Source organism: Ambystoma mexicanum, chromosome 6p (assembly GCF_040938575.1).
Source record: "Ambystoma mexicanum isolate Mex_15411 chromosome 6p, UKY_AmexF1_1, whole genome shotgun sequence".
NCBI classification, from domain to species: Eukaryota; Metazoa; Chordata; class Amphibia; order Caudata; family Ambystomatidae; genus Ambystoma; species Ambystoma mexicanum.
This window is the reverse complement of record NC_090935.1, coordinates 1,029,182,010-1,029,206,573: the sequence shown is the minus strand read 5'-3', so window position 1 is coordinate 1,029,206,573 and position 24,564 is coordinate 1,029,182,010. Positions and strand designations below refer to the sequence as shown.

Genomic DNA, 24,564 nt, shown 5'->3' with positions numbered 1-24,564 from the left:
AGTGACTTTTTGTACAGGCTGAGGTCTTGTGCTCCACACTGAGACACTACAAGCATGCATGAAGCGGATCGGTCAGCGGCATCTTACATCGCAGTCTTGGCACTTTTTAAACCCAATCTTTGGGGTAGTCAGTGTCGAAGACGAAGACATTTTCGTATATTTCGCAAGGAAATACTGAAGCGCGCCATAGTTCTCGAAGTGTAAGCTTACTTGGAAAAACAGAATTAAAGCCAACGGGCACTGTGCGTGCTATTTATGCCTTCGATTACATCATCCTCGAGACAGAAGCCCTCGAGGGACATCGAGTTTACTGAAATGACACACAGCTCCCTCTGCCAAAAATAAATTCTGAAGCAGCTGAAGCTGGATATTGAATATCAAAGAAAACCTACGCCGATCCCTCCTGTCTGGCCAACTATCGCCCTATCTCCATTACTCCTTCCTTGGGCAAACTCTTGGTAAAGCTGCCCATCTCCCAGCTTAACCTTCACACTGAATCTGTTGGTTGTCTCCAGAGCGGCCAGAAGCACGGAAACTGCTCTCCTGAACATCAGTGAAGACCTGCTCTCAAACTTTGATTCTAACCTTCCTTCTGTCCTCATTCTTCTCAATCTTTATTCTGCTTTTGATACGGTCAACCATGCCATCCTGCTCAACTAGCTCTGTGAAAACCTGGGCATCACTAATCAGGCCCTGGCCTGTCTGACCTCCTTTCTCACTGACCGACCCCCCAGGTCCAACTGGGGTCCTTCCTCTCTTGTATCTCTCTCTCTACCTGTGGTGTTCCCCAGGGGTCTACTCTTTCTCCCTGGCTGTTCAACCAATACCTGGCACCTCTTACCCAACCCACAGCTGTCCTCTGCTCCAACATTCAGTGTTATGCAGATGACACTCAGCTCTCCTTCCGGCTCCCTCAGCTGCCTCTACACCTCTCATTTCCAACTGTCTCTCCGCAATCCAAGAGTGGTGTGCCGCCAATGAGCACTGCCTTAATGCCAGTAAGACCAAGATCCTCCTCATCGGAACACCAGTTCCCTCGTTGCCTCTCACTCTCTGGCTGCCCACCCTGGGCCTCTTCTTGCTCCTACCTGTGAGGCTAAGAACCTCGGGGTCATCTTCGACTCCTCACTCTCCTTCTCTACGCACATCTCTTTGACGTCTCTAAGAAGTCACTACCAGCTGCACCTCCTCAGAGGTATTCTTCCCTTTCTCACTTTCCCCCAGAAGATCACTGTCTCCAGAGCTCTGGTCCTTTCTAGGCTGGACTACTGTAGGTGCCTTTCCCCGTCTTACTACGTGAGAGAGAAAAAGAAATAAAATAACAGGCAAAACCCCTTGTCAGGGAAAGAGGCACTGAGACCCGGCTGCAAGAGTTCAAAGGATGGTTTATTTCTCCAGCTAGGAAATAACCCAAAAAAAAACTCTAACTCATTTACATCAATGCCATTTATATTAGTTAAAGTAAGTCTAACAAAAATACTAAATGGATCCGATTGGCCAGACGGTGTGGTGCTGTAGGTGTGGGTAGCATCTCTTCCTCCTGGTTGGCTGAGTAGCTGACAGACGTCAAACATCTTGTGCTCCATGCAGGTCAGGGTCCGGTCACTGTGGTCACTACCTAAGCTAGTATTGTTTCCTACTAAATGACATATTATTTAAAACATTTTATGCTACTTGTCACATTTCTACATAAGTTACACACAATGATTATTGTCAGTACAATTGGGTCATTCATGGCTTTAATTGAAGGCCTTGACCTTTATTGTGCATGTAAAAGAATCAGGCTATGTTTCGCATCTCTTTCTAGGTTTCAAATTCATTAGTGCAAGTAAAAGCATGTATAATAATAAAAATGTTTAAGGTTAGTAGTGGGTGTGTTGGGTGGGTTTCGCAGCACAGGCGAGGGTCTGGCACTTGAAAGAAATACCTTACTGGGGGTGCAGGTTGAGGATGGCAATAAATTGTTCTAATGGGGGTGGGTGGCTTGCACGTTTATGAGGACGAATCGAGCAGAAAGTGCTTAGCTCATCTTGGTTCACATGCTAGTTCTCAGGCAAACAGTGATCTCAGGGGAAGAAAACTGTAGCATATTATTTGTTGCAACTTTCTCCAGCTTCAGCGTGAGAATAGGAGCGCAGAGCTTTCCTTCGCAGGGGAGTGCAAGGGTGGGGGCCAGCCAGCTGCCTGCGCGCCTTGTGTGTGTGTGTCTCTGTCCTTGGCTGCTGCGGTGGAAAGGGGAGCTGTGCATTGCTGTACTATCGCAGTGAGGCCTGTCTATTCAAGATGGAGTCGAAAAGGGGCACAAAAGATGGATGTCCTGTGTCCTGCTCAGTAGTCCCATCTATGCAGTAGTCAACCGTAGTTAACTTTACATAAGGGCAAGGGGCAATTCCACTACCGGAGGCCCGTGGTCCAAGCTTTGTACTGAGGAGCGTACGACGCGAGGGGGCCTGAGGACCCCTCGCTCCCATACATTCCCCCCTTTCGTTATATCTAAAGTAACAAACTACTTTATCTCATTCTTTCCGTTCTCCCTTCGGTAGCGCTCAGCTTCAGCCACAGCCTCATCCCAGGCAGGTGTACCCTTTATTGGCATCCATGCTTTACACACACTTCTTAAGCTGTTACCCCTTCTTGCATATTCTTCGGGGGTGACCATTAAGTATATCCCACCATCCCCATCTAAATCTATCCATACCTCGTTATACCACAGCAAGTTTTTTGGTTCTCTAATGGTAGTGTAATGTAGATTATCGACCACGTCCCCATACTGTCTATAGATGGCAGTCATCCTATACTGTGGTGTGGTGTATTCTCCGGTTTGTGCTTGGACATCTATCATAGTAGCCACTGTTGTCCGTCGGCCCACTGTTACCATCATCATTGCTGAAATAGGCATATTATTTTCACAGCATCTTAGTCCCAGTTGGCGCACACAGAATATCAAGAGAAGAAAGACTATGATGGGAATGAGTATCTTTGCTGCGATGTTCATCCACGATGGTATCCAGCTGAACAGATCGTCGAACCACGTGTTGTTGTCTACTCCACCTTCTGCTCTCATTCTTTCTCCTAAATTATGCACTGCTGTTATCACATGTGACAGTGTCCCGTTATCAGCATGGGAAGTTGGTACGAACGTGCAACACGCCCACCCAATTTTTTTGCAAACACCACCGTCCATCGCTGTGATAAGATCTAAGACATATCTATTTTGCATCGTCATCAGGCGCAGTGCACGGAGCTCTATTTTTATGATGTTGAATCCTTCTTCAGTGTCGTTGGCCAGCTGGATGAGCTCCCAGCGTGTTATCTGCAGCCATTTCGCGTTTGCCCTTGCTTGAACGCCTGGTGCTAGGAACGATGCAAAGAATGTTTCTGCAGAGGAAAAAAGCTTATACTGTTGTGGGATTTTAGCAAGGAGTTCTGACGATTTGGCCGAAATATAATTGGATCTTTTGTTGCGTGACAACTTGGTTTTCAAAGTTTCTTCTGACAATAGTTTGTATGCTGGGGGCTCTGTGATTGTCTCGTCGGGCGCTGTCGATGGTTCAGCCGATTGCCCTTCTGCCGATGTGTCAGTCAATTGGCCCGCTGTCGATGTGTCAGCCGAAGGCCTTGCTGTAAACTGGACGTGGCTCTCTGGTATCACTATAAGTGCTGAGTGAAGTGTGGCTAGGGCACAAGTGCCCCTCCAGGATGCTGGGAGATGCAGGTAAGCTTGTTTGCCACAGATCCAGTATATGTCCATTAATGCAGCAGTGCCTTTTTTCATGACTGGCATTATTAAAGTCTTATTGCACTGCCGCACCGTTCCCATGTTCACCTTCCCTTCTCCAAGGAAGCAAAGTTTGTGCGGTATTTCCTTTTGAATCTTTATGGGTCTCTCCAGGGGTGTGACCCATGTCAGCTTGGTGATATGTTGTGTCCAGATGGGGATGCACGTTTCTTTTACCCATTCGTATGTTTCATCTGGCAGTCCTCGAAGCCCCTCAGCTTTGCATTCAATCGTTTCATCATGCCACTTGTCATCTGCATATCTTGTGCCTTTTATAACGAAAAATGGCCCCTGGAGGCAGATTACTCCTTGTCGTCTGCTGGTGCACGTTTGTTCGTTTTCCAATTTTTCCATAGTGTGTGCTTGAAATGTCTTTTTTATTCTACACAGCATCAGATGAATCAATCATTGGGCCTCAGACCAGGGTACTTCCTGTGGGATTAACATTTTTGGGGTTCCAGTTGCATGGGGAATAAGTGAGCAAATGTAACAACTTTCGTTACTTGCTTGCTTTGCTGCGGTGCTCATGTCTGAATACCATTTATTTGATTGGTCAGGGTGTCGGGGGTCCTCTATTTCATCTAAACCCAAGTTATGATAAATATCGTATCTGTTTTTTCCCACCCCCCCTTTTTCTCCTCCTTCTGTTTTTTAATTGGGTCCCAACTAGTAAATATTGCAGCGGGAATATTCTAGACCATGCTTCATCTATGTTGTTCATTGTGACGTGTGTATTCAGTGGTGGTTTCTGGTGCAGTGTGTGTACGTATGCTTGTATTTCTGGAATCAGTTAACCAAAAGTAATCATCATTTACATTCCATCCAAGCTCTATTTCCTTGGCTCCAGTATTATTCAACATTGGAATAGCAGTTTTGTTTACGTGCAATTGTACAAGGGGCCCTGTTATATTTTTATAATTCAATTCAATGTTATAAATGTCCTTCAAAGTAGTTGTTGCTTCAGTCCATATCAATTTAGACCCTGGTTTTGTCATATCAATTTCGCTTCCCCCTTTGTTCATTTCATTTGCCACATATAAACAACATTATACCAAATAAAATAAAACATCATTATTGCAAATAGTACAGCAGCATATTTTATAACACATTCCAAATTATTTAATCTACTGGCCCTAGTGGCATCCCTATTTCTATCTAACATTTCAGCTTGCTCAGCCATTTTGTCGCATTGGCTTATGTTGAACCTATGTGGGCGAGACAAATTCGTTAAATCATATGAAAAGAAACATAATTGCAATTATTCACTCTTTTTCATTTCTTTACTCAGGTAGGCATTTAACAATTCCTTTTCATTTCTTCAGGGAATAAATGAGGAAAAGATAGAAAAAACAACACGATTTATATGAAGAGAAAAGAAAGAGAGAGAGACAAAATATGTAAAACCTTTGCTTTTTCCCCCTATACTTTCCCTGTCTAAGTTGCGATTTTCATCATGTCAACCTGTGCCAGTAATGGCATCCACACAGTCGGTTTCATTTTGGGGAGGTGTAACACTGTGTGCCCTTCTTACATCTGAGAGGTGTACCCAGTATTTTAACCCTGTGACCTTGACTGCAGTTGGGGTGCTGTACACCACTGTATATGGACCATGAAATCTTGGTGAATTCCACCTTCTTACAAAGTTTCTAATAAGAATTTGCTCCCCTGGCATTAAAGGCCCCTCTGGGCTGTCTGCTGTCGGCATGGAGGTGTCTGTTGCTACATCTTCAGTAAATGGTGAAACAATTTGTTTTGCTATGCTGCGTACTGCACGCGTTAGCTGTGTTCGGTATTCTTTAAACTCTTCTCCCAGCACTGTGGCAGCCCTGTGTGCATCAGACGCCCTCCTAACAGGGGAGAGTGGCGTGTGCATTCTTCTTCCCGTCACAATTTCGTGCGGGTTTAAATGGTGATCCTTGCATGGTTGGTTTCTGAGTTCGAACAGTGCTAGGGGTAGACAATATACCCAATTCTTTTTCAACGTGCTGCATAATTTCGATAAATTGCTTTTGAGCAGCCCGTTGATCCTCTCCACAACTCCATTGGCCATTGGATGATAAATCGAACATAGTTTGTGTTTCACCCCCAGAAGGGAGGTTACTTCTTTAAAGAGGTCATTTACAAAGTGCGTGCCGTTGTCTGAACGGATCACGTCACAGATTCCCCACCGTGAGAATACTTCTCGCACAAGGAACTTGGGAGCACATTTGGCATCAGGATGGGGACAGGGGCCCGCTTCCACCCACCGTGAAAAGGGGCATACCACCACAATCAAGTATCTTGCCCCGTTACATCTTTCTCCCATATCGGCGTAATCGATGTGTAGTTCTCTAAATGGACCTGTAGGGCATGGCAAAGTGCCACGCAGAGTTCGCAATGTCATTCCTGAATTGTATGTTTGGCATGAAATACATTCAATCACAAATTTAGTTAAGTATTCATGTATATTAGGAACAAACCAATCCTCTTGAATATCTGAAGCAATGTGTTGTTTTGCAACATGAGCTGGAAAATGCAGTTGTTGGAATGCTACTTCTAATAATTCTACGGGCATCACTACCTTGCCTGTCGTTTCCGGTCTCCAAATGAGATCTGTGGCTGATTGCTTACACCCTCGTTTGCCCCACAACTCCTGCTCTTCCGGTGGGGCCCTTCTCTGGAGTTCTATCAATTGTGCTATGGGCGTGTTATTGTATGTATCTGCTGGTTGTTCTGCTGTGGTTGTTTTTACAATGTACTCTGATTTTGGTGTCTTATTGAAGTACGAGGCTTCTTTCGCTGCTGCGTCGGCTGCCGCGTTCTCCAATGAGACAGCGTCTGTGTTATGGGTATGGGCTTGGCATTTAACCACCGCTACTACTGATGGTTCTGCTAAAGCTTCTATTAGTTCATTTAGCAACATGGCATGTTGTACAGGGGACCCCTCCGCTCTTCTGAACCCTCTCCTTCGCCAACGTGATAGCCCTGAGTGAACTGTGGTGGTAACATAAGCTGAATATGAATATCTGGTCACGGCACAACCTTTGGCTGTGTGTAACGCGCTGATTAGCGCAGTCAGTTCGGCTGCTTGCGCAGAGTAATCTGAGGGGAGGCGTTTTTGCACAATCACTTCGTATGTGTCTTCTTCCATGCGGACTACCGCCATCCCCACAAGTTTCTCTCCTGTCTCTAAATTTATGAATGCTGACCCGTCTATGAAATACATTTCACCTTGTGTAAGGGCGTTTTCGCTTGCTTTGGGAATGTCATCGCCCTCTCCCTCGTATGGGCTACAATCGTGTTCCTGTAAATCCTCAGTTGTGCATGGCTCTGTAATGAAGGTAGCTGGGTTCACTGTTTTGCATCTGACCACATGTACATTTGGACTTGATATTATTATTTCATAAGCAGAGGCTCTCTGTGTTGTGAGGGTAGATTTTGATCTTTCCAAGATAGCAAATAACAAGTGTTCCGCATATAGCGTCACTGAACATCCCATTACGATCGTGGCACTTTTCTCAATGGCGAAGGCCGCTGCAGCGAGGGCCTGTTCGCAAGCGAAATGTCCCTGCATTACTGGATCCAATATTCCACTGTAGTACGCTAATGGTTTGTGGCCTAGCGATGTCTTTTGTGTCAATACTGCTGTCATCAATGTTCCATTGCTGTGTGAAAACAGGAAAAATTCCCTTTCATAATCTGGATTTGCAAGTACTGGGGCGTCTGAAATAAGGTCTTTTAATCGAGAGAATTGAGCAATTGTCTCCTGTGTCCATTTTATTGGGGCTCTGTTCTTTTGTGCTTCTTTTAGTGCTTGTAGCATTGGCCGGGTGTACGCTGCGTAATCGAGGATCCATGCTCGGCAATAGTTACATATGCCAAGAAATTTCTGCATGTCCTTCACTGTTTTTGGTATGATAATGTGTCGAATTGCTGCTGCTCTGTCTGGTAATATTCTTTTTCCATCTTTAGATATTTGCTGGCCAAGATACACAACGTCAGCAAGGCAGTATTGTAATTTTCCTTTGTCCACCTTATATCCCTTGGCAGCCAATACGTTAAGCAGTGTTATTGAGTCTTCTCTACATTCTTCTTCTGTTTTACTGCAGACGAGTAAATCGTCTACGTACTGTATAACGGTGCTCCCTACATCTATGTTGCCAATGTCTTCTCGTAGTACTCTGTTAAAAATGCTTGGGCTCTCGCAATACCCCTGTGGGAGTCTGCAATGTTCATATCTGTTGTTTCCTAATGTAAAAGCTGTAAGGTACTGCGACTCTGGTGCGAGTGGCACAGAGAAAGGCATTTTTCAGATCAATGACAGTGAAGCAAGTTGCCTCTTTTGGTATACTGCACAATATCGATGACGGGTTAGGCACTAAAGGGAACTCTTTTTGGATGCCGTCATTGAGTGGGCGGAGGTCCTGGACCATTCTCCACGCCCCTCCTTTTGCTTTCTTAATCGGAAAAATCGCTGTGTTGCATGGGGAGGTTGATGGCACTAAGATGCCTTGGCTGAGGAGTGCATTCACTGTTTCTCTAATACCTCCTCTGCTTCTTTGGATATTGGGTATTGTTTCACTCTGGGTGGGAGGGCACCTTGTTTCAGTTTTATTTTTATGGGAGTTACCTCGTATAACAATCCTGCATCGTGTGGTCCTGTAGTCCAAATTTCAGGTGCTACCCTGGCCATGTCTTCTTCAAATATTGTCAGTGGGGCCTTTATGTTAGCCATGAGTGGGTTGTGTATTTCTCTGTATTGAATCATAATGTCACTTGGTATGCTTATTTCCATTATTATTTCTCCATCCCCTTCGTAGTCAGAAAACAATTCTTCATCAGTAATATCTTTTAGCATTATGTTTGGTTCTATACATAGCACACTTCTCCACTCGCGTCCTTGCGTGTCCTGGCCTATGACCACAATGCGTTTGTTGGAAACTTGAACTGCCTCAATGTCTATAGACATAATTGTGCCTGGCACTACATCTGTTGGTGTGATTGGGCGGAATATGAAATCGGATGGTATTCTCCACTCTTTTTGTGTTATTTCAGGCACTACTCGGGCTAAAACCTGTATTCCATAGACGAACATGTCCATGTCAATGGGAATCCCTCTAACTGCAACTTCCTTTGTAATCGTACTTATTAGCAAGAGTGCCCGTACGGGGCATACCCCTGGCGTTGAGCACACTATTCCTCTTTCAGTAAAGGCTATGGTCATGTTCAACTTACTGAGTAGGTCTCGTCCCATCAAATTGATTGGCGCGTCTTCGTAATACAATAAGGGTGCACGCACTGTTTTTCCCCCCACTGTTACATCAAGATCTTTTGTATAAGGAACTTTTAAAATAGCCCCAGAGAACCCATGCGTCTCCAAATTTCTTCCCGAGAGCTGAAACCGCCCTTCTGTGAGGCATGATTTTTCTGCTCCAGAGTCTACCATAAAGATAAACTGCTTGTTTCCTATCTCTGCCACCACTAGTGGTTCCTCATTTGCACTTTGTGTGGTGGATAGGACTGGACACGCAAGTGCTCCATGTGGGCTGTCCTAGTCTTGGTATCTTTGCTGACCTGGCATTGAACAAACGTTGTCGCCCACGACCGTTAAGCCGCGGTATGGTGCAGGGGCACCGTTTGCGGCCGCTGCAAAAGGGTTATTGTTTATGTTCCCTACTGGGTTTTGTCTCGCCATGGGCTGTAGTGCGTTTTGCTGTTGTGGCTGCTGCTGTTGCTGCTGCTGTGGTGGGGCTGGCTGTCTCTGTTGCATTTGGGGGTCATAGCAGTATTGATCCTGTTGTCCCCTCCTCCCCATTGGAGCTCCACATGGGCTACCTGGGTGTGGGCAGCCCCACCCCTGTTCATTATTCATGGGCTGTTGTTGCTGTTGAAAATACCCTGATGGTCGCATTCTACAATCTCGTGAATAATGTCCCCATCTTCCACAATTCCAACACGACCCCTGTTGTCCTCCCCTTGGTCCTTGCCCACCATACCCTCTGTTTCCCATTCCTCCGTATCCTCCCCTTTGCCCGCGGTACCCACCTCTTCCTTGGGCCGGGCTGTTCTGCCACTGCGATCCTTGGCATGGCTGTTCCTCTCCATTCCACTGTCCCTGATCTTCTCCAACCCACTGCGCTGCTATCCCAACGGGCCTTCCTCCCGCGTTTTCCTCTCCTTCGTTTCCTCTGTCTGCTGTTGCACTGGCAGTAATGCTGGCAACCTTCACTAATTTCGTCTGTACTAATATTGCTTTGTCTGCCAGCCTCTTTTTCGTGACCTCCTTTTCCTTCTCTTTGATCCTCCTCCAGTGGTGTACAATTATGCTCTGAATTTCAGGCCACCCTTTGGCTTCAATCCCAGCTAGTTTTGTCCAAGGCCTTCTGCACCTCTTTCGGCATCCCCTTTTTAATGATAAAATAGAATAAAGCTGTTGATTGATTCCATGCCGTACCAGTCTCGTTTCTCCATAAATCTTGCACTCGCAAAATGAATTGCGCAGGATCCTCGTTCTCCTCCATTGTACACTGCATGTAAATCTGGAACATCTAGAAATGCACGCCGCAATGCATCCCACACTTGTGCTCGAACATTGTTAAATGGTGATCCATTGTGTCGGTCACAGCTCATCGTTACTCCCGGGAACCCTGCCCTTTCCCAGATTGTGTCTGCTTGGTCCCCGATTGCTGAAACGAATAGACTTTTTACATCACCTATAGCGAATGGCATGCCTGCTGTGTTTTTCTCAAATACAGGTATCCACTTACCTGCCCCTCCCGTCAGCGGAGGGAGCAGTTTTAACAGGTTGGTTTTGTCCATTTGGGCCCACGGAATGTAATTTGGCCTACCTGCTCCTTTATGTATCAGTGGCATTTGTAGTTTTTGTTTCTTTCCCGTTCTGCTTGTCTTCCCTTTTTTCGTTTTACTTACCAATAGGTTTCCTATCCTCCCTGTTCGTTGTCTTAATCTACCTTGCCATAATGGTGGCGATAATGTGTCTGGTTAATGGTGGTTTGGCAGTGGGGAACCCTCCGCGGCAGCTGCCTCTTCATATTCATCTACATCGTCCCATATTTCTTCTATTTCTGACTCTAACTTGTTATTATCCTCCCAGTTTTCCTTGGGTTCACTTCCTTGTCTTCCACTCTGGTCTCCACTTTGTTGACTCTCTGGTGTATCTGGGTGTATAATTCTCACTGGCTTGTTATTCAATTGCAACAGGAACTGTCCTGACTGCCACTCTTGTTCTTGCCTCTGCTGCGATGACGTCCCTTGCGATACCATAGACTGCCCTGATACCGAGGCTGCTGGGTTGCATTGCTTGCTGCCCCTATCGGGGGTGCGAGATTGGCCAGTGACAGTGGGGTACCTCCCCTCCCCCTGGCAGCATTTGCCTTTGTCACATAAAGCTCTTAACCATGTTATTTCCATTTGTGCGTGTGCTAACTGACGGTTCAAATCACCTGTAAAACCTGCTATGTCCACAGGAGGTGCACTCGTGGGGCCATACAGGCCTCCTTTGTCATATGGTGGAGGTTCGGGGGCTGTTGCCCCGCTCTGGGCAGTGGTGGTGGGTGGTATATACAGGGGTTCACTAAACCCTTCCGCTGGCCTAGTCATTAAGGGATACATTTTTGTTACTTTGTTTTCGGTTGTAGTTGTTGAGCATTCCCCTTTTGGTGTCCCATCCACTTCTTCAGGGTTTTTCTGCTTTTCTGTCATTCGGCTTATACCTACCTCTGCCGTGGGGGAAACTTCCTCAAACATTCGCCATAAATCTAAAACTTCTCTCCGGTTCTGTAACTGTTTCCCTTTATATCGTGCTAGCAAATGTGTTGATACTAGGTCCAACACTCTTATCAAATGATACTCCTTCTGGCCAAATTGGTGTAACCCCGTCTCCCTTTATCTCAGTGATCCACTGATCGTGATACTTCTGTATCCTGTCGCTATAAAGTGGAAGGTGCTGGCAAATATGTGCCAGTGGTGTTACTCCCCCATGGCAATGTTTCTTTCCTGTGTATTCTAGTACCTTTGAATCTCTTCCCACCTCTTACTTGGTATATCAGTTATAATATGTAGAAATAATACGTTCTTTATCAATGCTCACAATTACCATATGTCATATTAGCTTCCTGAGAGGTGTTACCTGATCACCCCTCACGGTTTATTTCTTCTGCTTTACCTTATATCGATCACAAATTACTTGTGTTAAAATACTTTAGCATGTTCAACAAGACATATACATAAAAGCAGACCAACAAACATATAATCATGCAACATACACATGCACTGCCTGCCTGCGTTTGTTCTTTCCCTGTTCCCGTTACTATCCCTGTTTTTTCTTCCTCCCTATGCTACCTACTATTTCGCATTCACTCCCCACCTCTTTCACTTTTATTATGTCTCAAGATTTCGTACTTCCACGGAAAAAGAATATTCTAAAAACTACTCCGAGCCTACACAAGACCCCTACTATTTTTCTCTTGATCTCTATTCTGCACCTGGTCGGGACAAATGCTACGCGGCGCCGCCTTCTACCCCCTACGGGCTAGGATACCACTTCTCTTCTTCTTCTCACTTCTTATAACACCTAATGGCCATATAAAGGATAGATCAGAAATGTCTCACCGTCACTCACGCAGACCCTATTCTTGGCTACCTTCCCTTTGTTGCCAATTCCCTTCTTCCCGTATTTTCCCCTTACCTTCCTTTGGGGTCTTTGCAACCGGGACTCCACATTTTAAGTCAGGTACTCCGAGGGTCGCCGCTCGCGGCCGGACCTCGCTCAGGTCCGTCCCCCAACCAAGCCGTGGCCTGCCTTGGCGAGCAGCTTTCGATCGGGTATTCGTCAACCGGGAACCCTTGACCCTTTCTTCTTGGTGTGCACAGTCTGGTCAACCGCGGAGGCAATGGTTCTGCTGAGGGGTGCCCTGGATCTCGCTGCCGGGCGGCGCAGGCCTCAAGGCACCTCTCTAAATCATGTCGCGGGGGTCACCAAAAATGTAGGTGCCTTTCCCCGTCTTACTACGTGTGAGAGAAAAAGAAATAAAATAACAGTTAAAACCCCTTGTCGGGGAAAGAGGCACTGAGACCCGGCTGCAAGAGTTCAAAGGATGGTTTATTTCTCCAGCTAGGAAATAACCCAAAAAACTCTAACTCATTTACATCAATGCCAACATTTATATTAGTTAAAGTAACTCTAACAAAAAATACTAAATGGATCCGATTGGCCAGACGGTGTGGTGCTGTAGGTGTGGGTAGCATCTCTTCCTCCTGGTTGGCTGAGTAGCTGACGGACGTCAAACATCTTGTGCTCCATGCAGGTCAGGGTCCGGTCACTGTGGTCACTACCTAAGCTAGTATTGTTTCATACTAAATGACAAATTATTTAAAACATTTTATGCTACTTGTCACATTTCTACATAAGTTACACACAATGATTATTGTCAGTACAATTGGGTCATTCGTGGCTTTAATTGAAGGCCTTGACCTTTATTGTGCATGTAAAAGAATCAGGCTATGTTTCACATCTCTTTCTAGGTTTCAAATTCATTAGTGCAAGTAAAAGCATATATAATAATAAAAATGTTTAAGGTTAGTAGTGGGTATGTTGGGTGGGTTTCGCAGCACAGGCGAGGGTCTGGCACTTGAAAGAAATACCTTACTGGGGGTGCAGGGTCAGGATGGCAATAAATTGTTCTAATGGGGGCGGGTGGCTTGCACGTTTATGAGGACGAATCGAGCAGAAAGTGCCAGTTCTCAGGCAAACAGTGATCTCAGAGGTAGAAAACTGTAGCATATTAATTGTTGCAACTTTCTCCAGCTTCAGCGTGAGAATAGGAGCGCAGAGCTTTCCTTCACAGGGGAGTGCAAGGGTGGGGGCCAGCCAGCTGCCTGCGCGCCTTGTGTGTGTGTGTGTCTCTGTCCTTGGCTGCTGCGGTGGAAAGGGGAGCTGAGCATTGCTGTACTATCGCAGTGAGGCCTGTCTATTCAAGATGGAGTCGAAAAGGGGCACAAAAGATGGATGCCCTGTGTCCTGCTCAGTAGTCCCATCTATGCAGTAGTCAACCGTAGTTAACTTTACATAAGGGCAAGGGGCAATTCTACTACCGGAGGCACGTGGTCCAAGCTTTGTACTGAGGAGCGTACAACGCGAGGGGCCCTGAGGACCCCTCGCTCCCATACACTACTGCAACAGCCTTAGTACCACTAATCTCCGTCCTCTACAACTCATCCAGAACAGGACTACGAGACTTGTCCTTGGCTTCAAGCCCAGGGATCGCATCTCTCCAGCTCTGACATTTCTTCACTGGCTCCCAGTGGCAGCAAGTATTACGTTCAAGACCCTCTGCATTGTACACTAGGCATTATGGGGCCTGGGAGCAGACTACCTTCAACTCTCAACTGCCCGTCGGTTGCACTCTTGTTTTTCCTTTGTCCTGCACTTCTCCACCCTCCCCCTACCCTCGGCACCTCTGCCCTCCCCCACTCACTCACTCCCTGCTCTTGCACGATATGAATGACACAAGGCCTAGTAAGATGGTGGTTTTGTCCTCCGTTTGTTTCCCCACCCTTGTCTTGTTGCGCCTAGAAACACTTGTGTACAGGTGCGTTATAAATGCCATATCATATCAAAGATGAGGAATACGTGGGAGGACAGTGTGCTTTTGTGTTAACTTTGTTTATTCATATTGTCACTCAAAAGGTAATGCATAACATTTCACATTGCCACAATAAGGATGTTCCATTGTAATCAGCACACGGTAGAGCAAATTGTCTTTGAAACGGTGAGCATTTCTCGTTAGTCGTGCGGGCTACATATGAATACATTTAGTATGGCATGCCTCCCTTACTTTTCCTTTAATCCATCTATCCTTTCCTAGACCAACTAGGCCATAAAGGGGCTGGGCTGGAATGAGGGGGTAACTGTAACGCTCACCTGATTCCCGTAGAGGCGCCGGTCTTGACTGGGCGTATACCGTATCTTCAAAGGTGATGTGTAACACACGGCTGGCTCTTTGGGCTGGACCTCTGTGCACTGTATGTCTGACTCAAAGGGTAAGATGTCTGCAGATAGAAAATATGGGATTAATGAACTGGGTTATTGAATGTCTCTCTCTTCTTCCCTTTCTCTTCTCCTGTAGAACCCCAAAGGTTAACGCTCTCACCTTAGGTAAGTGAACGCCCTGCTCTCCATCTGCCTCGGGGCAGGGTGCTGTAACCAGTTTCTTCACTGGATAAGGGGAGCAGGCCTCTTGACTTCAGAGGACTGCTGTCCGTCGTTTACTGGACGAACGGTAAGTTTCGAGTAATTCTAATGTCTTTAAAAGTCTTTAGTAATGATGTCTCTTGTTTTGCAGGGTTCCGGCGATGGCGGATGATGGGCTGAAGTGAATTGAAGATGGAGCCCGTGTGATGAATAGAAGCGCCTGGAAGCACGTAAGTAAGCGCTTGTTGCCTGCTTCACGATGCGCTCTGTCTTTTTATTTTGCAGGTACAAGTTCGGAGCGGCTGCAGGGTGCCGGAATACCCACTGGGTTAGATGTGGAAAGGAGTAATGGCACGTGAGTATTAAAGTTCCCCAATGTCTTTACACGCACCTTGTTTTGTCTTTCAGATGCCGGAATGCAGTGCGAAGACCTCCGGAGCGCACGAAGAGTAGGTAAGCCTTTGTCTTTCAGATGCCGGAATGCAGCGCGAGGCGTTGGTGACAGCCGATGGACCAGGTAAGTGAAGCGCTGTCACTGAAGACCGTAATGCTAACCTGTTCTTTCTTGTCTTTATAGGTGTTGCTGAAGACTGGATTCAGGATGGTAAGCCTTTTTCCTTAGGCCCAGGATCAGATGCAGAAGACACGATGAGCGTTCTGCTGCAGAGGATGCAGAATAACGCAAAGCAAGATTCATCCATCGGGTGTGGTTTAAATAGCCTCCTGTAGTGCTTAGGTGTCTCCTTCCACAGCCACGCCTAGGTAAGAAAAGAGTTCCCGCTTTCCAGAAGAGTTCCAGTGTTCTGAACCTAGGGAGTGGCTCCTGCCCCACCCAACAGGAAAAGTAGTTCCAAACAGAAGAGGATCAGAGGCTCAACTGGCAGGCAAGTAAGCAGCATGGTCTGCTGCAGGTAAGTCCACCCAAGCATTATGAGCCCGGCGCTTCCAGCGCTGGGACTGGGCATATTTATGAGCCTGGTGCCACTGGCGCCAGGACTGGGTCCAAAAGGTCCCAATTGGGACTGGTTGGCACTCGGAACCTGGGTTATGGATCTGCTTCCAAGGGAGTTGGGAAAACCCTGACCTTTTGGAAGCAGAGATCATGACAGTAACTTGGGCCGGGCAACCCAAGTTAACTAAATAAAAGTATTTTCCTTCGTTTAACGAGATGCCACACGTGTCCCATTGAACGAAGGAAAATCCATTAACAAGATGGCCGCCATGGAAAGGGAAGGCAGGATAGAGCCCCTCTTCCCTTTCCATGGTGGCCTGTGGGAGGCAAGGCGAAGGAGCGTATGTGGCGCCGGTACCCACCGCCGCCGAAATAAGGTAGGTGAGGAAGGGGAGGGGAATGAAAGAAAAAAAAACAAAAAAAGGGGACGGAGGGTGGGGGAAGATGCAGCGGAGGGAGCCAGCCATCAGGCAGCATGGAACGCGGGCGTTCACTGGCGGTTCAAACACACCTGATTGGCTGGCAACCCCCACCAGGGTGCTAATGATATTTAAGTTACATTATCTGCTTCCATCAGTTCCTCTTTCTCTAGCTACCTTCTCATGTAGCACCATATGTCCCTAAGCCTAGCTTGCGGTTGTGCCATCTCACTGTAAATTTGCTCACACTCATTTGCTTTAATCAGCTCGTGCATCTACAGGACAACAGACGGTGGGTGTTTATCCATCCATTTCAACGCAATGCACTTCTGAGCTAACACTAAAGCCAGTACAATTAAATGTACCTAGAGTTTTCGGTGGGGCCAGTGGGTGGAAGTGGTAGACCCTGAAGACAAATCATAGGGCAATTCACAGCTGCAGTATTAGTTATAACAGCTAATCTGTAACTTTACTCCAGATTTCGGCTATTTTAGGGCATCTACATGTCACATGTAAAAAATCTGGATCAAGTTGTAATAGTGGGCTTTTTAATGTAATTCTACATAATCATGTTATTGTTTACTGGGTCTTGCTACATCACAGATTCTGCCATTTGGATTGCCTCTCTGCATTTTGGGTCCAGCAACTGAGATGGTGGTGTAATGGGTTGGCTAATGGGAGCAGATAAGATTAGCTGAGTGAGCTAGGCCATGCTTTATTGGGGCCTGCCCGCCAGTGCTTTGTGTACAGTAACCCAATTTGCTGGGTTTTGGTCACCCATAGCCCGGTGCCATGTGCGACTAAGGGTAGGGGTATAGCAAAAATTCAAAAGTGGGTGACAGAACTTGGGTTTTTTACAATCCTCAATTTGTGTCATTCTGGTCTGGAGAGAGGGTGGTAGGTGGAGAGTGCCATTTACAGTTCAGCGTGTCACAGTTCGGAGAGGAGGTTGAGAATTAGATGTTGGTCAAAGTTTAGAAATTTAAAATCGCATCCAACACAGGAGGGGTTGTGGATAGCATGTCAATCAATGTGCAGTTGATGCATGTGTGCTGTGATGAATCCAGGGAATTCGTCCCCTCTCCCCGAGGGGGACCCACTCCCTTTGGGACTGGGGAGGTGAGCCTGCTAATTTTTACACCCCCTGCAGGACAGGGCAAGCAGGATTACACTGAGGGCGGCCTGCACCTTAGAGGACAGGCAAACGCTAAATAAGGATATATGTGTTATCCTCCCTTGTCTCAGGAATGTAATAGTTGTGTTGGTTATATGGGCGTTAACTTGTGTACTGGCTTACCACTTTCTCCTTCAATGGCTGGTATGGGTTTTGATTCTTTTCATGCAACATCCTCAACTCAGAACAGAGAATGGGAGATAAGCACAAACCCTTGTTGCACAGACGGGAAAGACCCACTCAGCATAGGAACTGGAGAGGAGAGAAGCCTGAGGAGTTGCATAGGAGGAGTGACCTCCTGGGAGGTGTGGGAGAGAGAAGCAAGCATATGCCTGGTCTGGCGGATCATCCTGTGGCTAAGCCTGCAAATGGCACGGAAATCTTGACCAGGCCAGGACCGGAGAAGTCTGGCCCATGAGAGTTTCCTGCAGTGGAGAATGCCAGAGCAGTGATCAAGCGGTGCAACATGGAACCGACACCGAAGCCCTACAGAAAGACAGCGGGAAGCGAGCACCAGCTACATCCGACGCAGAACACCTGGAGGAAGCTGGAAGGAAGAGACCATGTCTGCCTACCTCTACACCTGCCAGGAATGGCACAGCACGGAGACAGAAGGTACACAGTTGCTGCTGGGAGGAGGGCGGTAAGGCCAAACCGGACACCAAGGCAGGGTGGGAGCAACCAGGCCCCAAAGCAGGCTGGGAACAGCCGGATCCCCAAGGCAGGGTGGGAACAACTGAATCCCCAAGGTGGTCTGTGAGAGCTGAGACCCAAAGGGATGGGTGAAATCCAGGAAGTAGCTGAGTGGAGAAAGCCAAGAGATTCCCTGGTGGGGATCCCAAGGAGAGTACCTGGTGTGAACTTGTGAACCAGGGGGTTCCCAAAGGAAGAAGATGACCTAAGACTGAGACAAGGTGCCTAGCAATTAGGGAGAGAGAGACTAAAAAAAGACTGATACACAACCCGAGGCGGTGGGGGGGAAGTTGGGGGGTGGAAGAGACATTTGCGTCTTTCCTTGTACTGTGCAACAGGGCAAGAAAACCCTTTCTGACAAAGAGACATCATGGTGGGGTCAGAAACCAGCTACCATTCTATTATTTGGGCAGGAGGCCCTTATTGTACCTTTGTTAAAGTTGGGTTCTTTTTAGTTTACAGTGGTAGGGACAGGACTGGACGGTGGGCTTAGATTATTTTGGAGGACATGCTTACTAGCACTCTTTTACACTCGTTTCTTTTCTTTAAGAGTAGGGCCGAGAAACAAAAAGGGACAGCTTAGGGTTTTGGTGTTCAAATAAAGAACTTCAAAATGCCAGCTTGTCGGTCTCCTGATTCTAACTTACCAAAGTACACATTTCACATCAGTTCATTGCAGCATAAGATACATAAGCATGCACTGTGGGGTGGCAATTTTAGTCATGACAAATTATTGGATAGTTAGCGTGGTCAGGTAAAGTGTGACTAGGTCTGCCACAAGAAATCCTTGAAGATCCCGACACAGCCTAGGGCAAAAGGAAGAAGAACAGTTTAGTAGACCTACCAAGACCAGAGGCATCTTGGATCCTATTGTATTGTGTTTTTGCTTAGCATAATACATCTAGATGAACTTTCTTGAGCTCAATGTTGGATCGGTCTCCCTGTAGTTGACACTGTAGGAGGATTTCAAGATTTATCCAGGCAGGGTTTACATAACTGCAGAGAATTGGATTCTAAAACCATTTGCTGAGCTTGCAGAGGCAGAGGAATTTCTTTGCTCCCTGGAATCTGAACATGCATCAACTGGTGATCCATATACTCTTTGAAACACTCTGCCCGGTTGATGCTCTTCCTTCCTCTAAAGCCCATGGCACAGACTGTTTAGTGTCCGAATAGTTTGGTTTGCTGCTAGCACCTGGCCTCTTGCAGGTCTGGGAGGTGGTGTTAAAGGTTTGTCTTCTCCCTACCACTTTGGGCTGAGCCTCGATTTATTTGCGGCTGAAGCCTTCAAATGATCCCCCCCCTGTTGTGAGTCATAGCATCCATTTTTTTTTTAAAGAATATGGACATCAAAATATTTGCAAACATTTTTGCAGAATGATTGCGCCCAAATATAATGCTGCTAGTTTACCCAGATCAATTTTGCTTTATCCCTAGCAGGTCTACTGATCTTAATTTGAATGGTCTTTTCTCCATTTAGGCCCAGTTGTTTCCCCACATTCAGGTTGTGGCATCAGCAGATGGCTAGAAAGCATTCAGCTGCATTGAGTTGTCTTGCCCATTTGCCATTGTGAAGACAATGGGGTTCCACAGATATTTTCTTTATGCAGTCATCTTAGATACACCCGGGCCACTGCTAACATCTGTGCCACAGGGTGCCAATCTGCAGGTTTTCCATTGAGGCGTGGGGCTAGCTAGTGTTGCCCGTTTTCCCCACACCTCTTCGGTCTGGCTATGGAGCTGCTGGATAGACCTATTGGGGATATAAATGTTCATAGGAGTCTTGCTCTGGGTGGTCACATGGCCATCATTCTCCTTTGATGATGTCCTTACATACTTGAAGAAATCTGAGGCTAATCTGTCCCTCATCACCCATGACGTTGAGGATGGGGAGTATTCAGGGTTGCGTATTAATTATGGAAGCCTGAACGGTTTCCCTTGACAAGTTTCACTATTTGTCCTTTGGTAATGAGGCAGACAATTGGACAACTTTGGCTCAATGCTTAGTTAGTATTCAACTTAAAGAAAATCCTTACTTGACCTTACTTCTATGGTAGGGATTCCCTACTCTACAAAACAAAGAATGCTCGTCAGTATGTCACACAAATAGTCCTCTGTCAAAACCTATCCTTATCTAATTGACCCCCACCATTGTAATTTGTTATTTTTTTCTTAACAGAAACACTAAATAACAGAAAGACAAACTTGGCCCAGAGAAGTGTTTCTCCCTCTTCTTTCGCCACTTCTGCTGGCATGACCACCTCCCCACAAGTGTCTCCTGAGTAAATCCCTCTTTTGAAATCAGGTTCTTAGTTTGGGATATAGTTCAAAACGAATAGTGTGTCCTTAATGTTCATCACAAAATCCAAAAGAAAAGAATGCCCCTCTTAGCCTACTTGCCTTTAGCTTTCTTGCACAGTTCAAACTACTCGATATAAGAAAATCCAAAAGAAAGCAATGATCCTTCTAGGCAAATAGGCTTGGCACATTTCAGACAACTCAATGCTACAGCAAGGGCACAAAAAATGAACTACTGGGTTCCCCCACAAAGAGATGCTTAAATTTGGTAGTTCAGTGCTTACTAGATAAACTTGCTTATGCAACATGCACGTTTCTTCCCTTGTTCTTGATACAGCCTGCCAAGGAGGTCAGATATCAGGTAGGCTAAATGTGTCATTGGTCCTGCTCCGACCAAGCGAGTTGTCTTCATACAGCTGGTTACAGGTGTCCAAGCAGTGTTTGACTGCAGGCATAAGCTGGGCTGGGGTTAGTACTCTGGACTTAAAATCTCTTTCTTGCAGTATGTGGTTTTCAGTTACAACTCTTGTGGTGGTTGATGATTCTTTCAGGCGGTTAGGTGCCCTTCCTAGGGCATATGCATTAACTCAGCCCTTCAGCGCTGCTCACTAACGCTTTGGTTTATAGTAACCCCCTCCTGAAGTTACTCTTGGGGAAAGTGTCTGTTAAATACAATCCTCATGTTAGTTTCTGCATCTCTCAGACATTTGGTCACGCCTCCTGGGATATAGGTTTTGGATTCAGCCACTGCTTTTGTCAAGAGACGGATTAATACATCATTCATGGCCACTGCCCCTCCGCCTCCCCAACACCGAAAAGGCGAGAAACGCTATGTACTAAGGCAACCATATCAGCCTTATCACGGACAAATACAAGAAGAATGAACCTGATGTAACTAAAGATGGTGAGAGTAAATGACCTCTCTGCTAACTGACACACGCAAGTACAATAGACATGAAGCAGATAAGAATTCACCGTGAAGAAACACAAACACTAGGTTGAACGTGCATTTAGACACAAAGAATATTGATTGCATCATATGGGCATAAAGAATATAACATAACCAATATACGTTGAAATGCAACGAACCATATACACATATAGCTTGCTAAACTTAGAAACGCAACAGTAACGAGTAGCTATCTTGTATAAAGTGGACGGCGAAGCTGCATTAGAGCGAATGGGAAGCCTTGGGGCTGCAGGGAGATTCACTCAAATACAGACCAGTGCAGGACAGACAGTGGCTGTACGCCCACTTTCCAAGGTTACTGTGAAATAAGGGAGGTTTAGATGGTTTCGAAGAGAACAGAAGATAATAATTCTAAGACAAATTTCTTTTAGATTAAGTAGAGAACAAACAGCCTTTGAATGCCAGGTGCCGATTAATTCGAAGATTAATACTGTATAAGGAATGGATCGACTAAGAGGGCAACAACGCTCATATTACTATGAGCTAAAATAATGGTAAAAGCAGGGCAAAATGATTTAAAACATGGTCTTCTCACAAGTGACCTATAATTGGAAGACACTGTCTATTCGTTAGCTCCAGACACAGAGAGGCACCCGCCACGACTCTCCACAAATTCCCACAACAGAGACACTGGAAAAGGCCAAGTACAAAGCTAGATGTCCTGGCTCGTGTCCTAGAAAATAAGGTATACGTTTTATTTAATTAGAAGAAGCAGTTCCTGGGTTTCAATCCCCCCTACTCATATTTTTGCTCATGTGCTGATGACCTGCCAAGTGCTCAAGGTTGGTAAGACGGATGACAATCAATCAAAACTTCATGTGATGCCGCGCAGTGCATGTTGCATTAGCCAATTACTTATTGCTGCGATTAGGTCTTTTTTACCTTTAACAATTTAAGGGTGGTCTAAGATAGTTATATCCAATGAAAAGACTAACCCCTATACAATGTTTATGTAGACAATTGCCCGTACCAATCCCCCCTGGCCCCGCAGGGTTTTGCAGCTAAGATTGTGGTATTATGTCAGCTATGACGTAGTTTACATTTATACTTAGTTGTTCTGTATTGAAACCTTGGAGAGCTCTTGAGACTTGTGGGCTTACTGTTTGCTGTCCCTGCTTTATGTGATTGTTAATAAAGTGGACTTTGACTATTTCGGTTATTGAGTGCAGGATTGCCCAGTCTTTCTGTTCCGCTTACGCTGGGGCCTCCTGGCACACCTTTACATATGATAGAGGATGGCTTCCATCCAGCAAACTCTGAGTTATGGGCCCTTATGTTTTTAGTAACCCCTCCTGGGTTTTGTTTTGAGGACAGTGTCCGTTATATACAGCCCTCATGGTTATACCCGCTTCTTTTATGCTTTTGTTCACCCCCTGAAGGATATATATTTTTTAATACATTCTGGGTTCTAGTAGCTCCCCCCTAGGTCTTGTGTTTTCCCCCAACCCCTTCTTTGAGTCTTTCTTTTGATTCTCACTTATTTTAATTAGGCCTTTCAGGCCCCCTTTGCATTTGTCTCTCTTGTGGAGTATTTGCCTTCTCCTGTGGCGCTCGGCGGAGCTTAGCGGTCCTCCTCCCTCTCATTGCTGTGACCCACGTACCTGTGCTCTCACAGGGTCCGTCATTGGGGGAGGCAGTCGGTCCTCCCAGATTGGCACTGTTCTTCTTGGTTAGCTGGTTTTATCGGTCTTTGCTGGGGCACAGTGTTTCGACCCTGTTGGTCTGCCGCTTCGGTCGTGATGTGGTTTCTCGCTCCCTGAGACTTCAGGGATGAGAATTCCCAACGTTCCTGGAATCAGCAGAGTTGCTCGGGCTCTCTCCGCCCACCACGTATATGTTGTAGTATCGCCTCCAGTTGAACTCGGCTACGCATGACGGCAGCGGCTCCTGCCCTGCGCGGTCTCTCCTCTTGCTGGCCTCCTTCCAGCATTGTCCACTCCGTGACTTCACCTCTCTTCCGGGTAAAAGGCTTGTTCCTTAAATGCTCTGCTGGACAACATGAAAAAGAGTTCCATTGGTAATGGACCTTTGGTTCCATGGAGCGGTCACCAACAATATCCAGCATTTTTAAAGGGCCCACTTCTTTAACAATATGATCAACGTACATGTATGTTGGGAATGGGGTTTAATGGAGAAGGTACAGTTTGCTTTAACTAGGATCCCTGTCACCTAAACAGGGGGGGATAGCTCCAGTGAGATTGTGCTTGCCCAAACCCAAAAAGGAGGGTTTTGTATAGTGGACTCACCTGCCTAATCTCAAAGGCAACCACCACCCCATTGAGGAGAAGGGACGAATTCCCTGGATTCATCATAGTCCTCTGCCACAAATGGCTGTAATAATCCACCAAGCCTACAAATATGGGTCACAGATTTTGTGAAAATTCTTCAAAAATGTTAGGTTGGTTTTTTTTTGCTTGAAGGGAGTACAACTAATCGTTGTCCCTCTCTCATATCTCTCGCGCCTTGAAACACTTGTGTATAGGCGCGTTAAAAATGACATATAATATATCATATCCTCCTATGGGTTCCCTCCACTCTAGCCCAGACTCCCCTATTCCCCAGGATGATTTGCACTAGAGATCGCAAACCCCTATAGTCAGAGAGCTGAAGGCCAAAGCCTAGTCTTTCTTCCTCCCTCTGCGACTTTCTAAGTGTACCCTTACCTTTTCTCCAGATTTTCATTATAAGACACCCTGGTCAGTTCTCTTCTGCACTCAGTTAACCCCCCTGTCCTAGGTTAGAAGGGGTCCTAGTCTCCACCTACAGGGTCAGACCACTAACTGTGTCACAAACTTCACCCTTTCTTCTGTTACTCCCTCCTCTATCGGAACTCTAGCTTCCTGAGGGTTCCTTATGATGCAACTTTCGGACCCATGCTTAGCTTGGAGGGCTCGCAAACACTAAGTGTATAGTGAGAAGTCTGTCTCTTGGAGTAATTCTTCCGGTAGGTCTAGCAGAACCATCCTGGAGATTATTAGGTGATTTTGTTCCAGCACCCACATGTTTACATTTGCCTGGGAATGTAAGTGGGCATCCCTATGAACACTGGTGCTTTTTGGAGGGAGCCCCTGGTTGAGATCCTCTGGGGG

At 46.3% G+C, this 24,564-nt stretch overlaps 2 protein-coding genes across 2 annotated transcripts in view; both read right to left on the bottom strand.

Annotated features, from left to right (window-relative positions):
• LYRM7 (LYR motif containing 7) overlaps positions 1–24,564 on the bottom strand; it is a 185,310-nt gene that overhangs the window by 39,539 nt on the left and 121,207 nt on the right. The window lies entirely within an intron of this gene.
• On the bottom strand, positions 1,369–12,802 carry LOC138510153 (uncharacterized). The gene is made up of 2 exons (XM_069625629.1): positions 12,465–12,802; positions 1,369–4,983 (listed from the first exon to the last, which is right to left on the bottom strand). The coding sequence occupies exon 2, from the start codon at positions 4,169–4,171 to the stop codon at positions 2,507–2,509; it is 1,665 nt and encodes a 554-aa protein (XP_069481730.1). The 5' UTR covers positions 4,172–4,983; positions 12,465–12,802; the 3' UTR covers positions 1,369–2,506.

What these genes read in the sequence shown, in the direction of transcription:
- LOC138510153 (XM_069625629.1), bottom strand. Translation starts at nt 4,171, where the DNA reads ATGCTGTGTAGAATAAAAAAGACATTTCAAGCACACACTATGGAAAAA.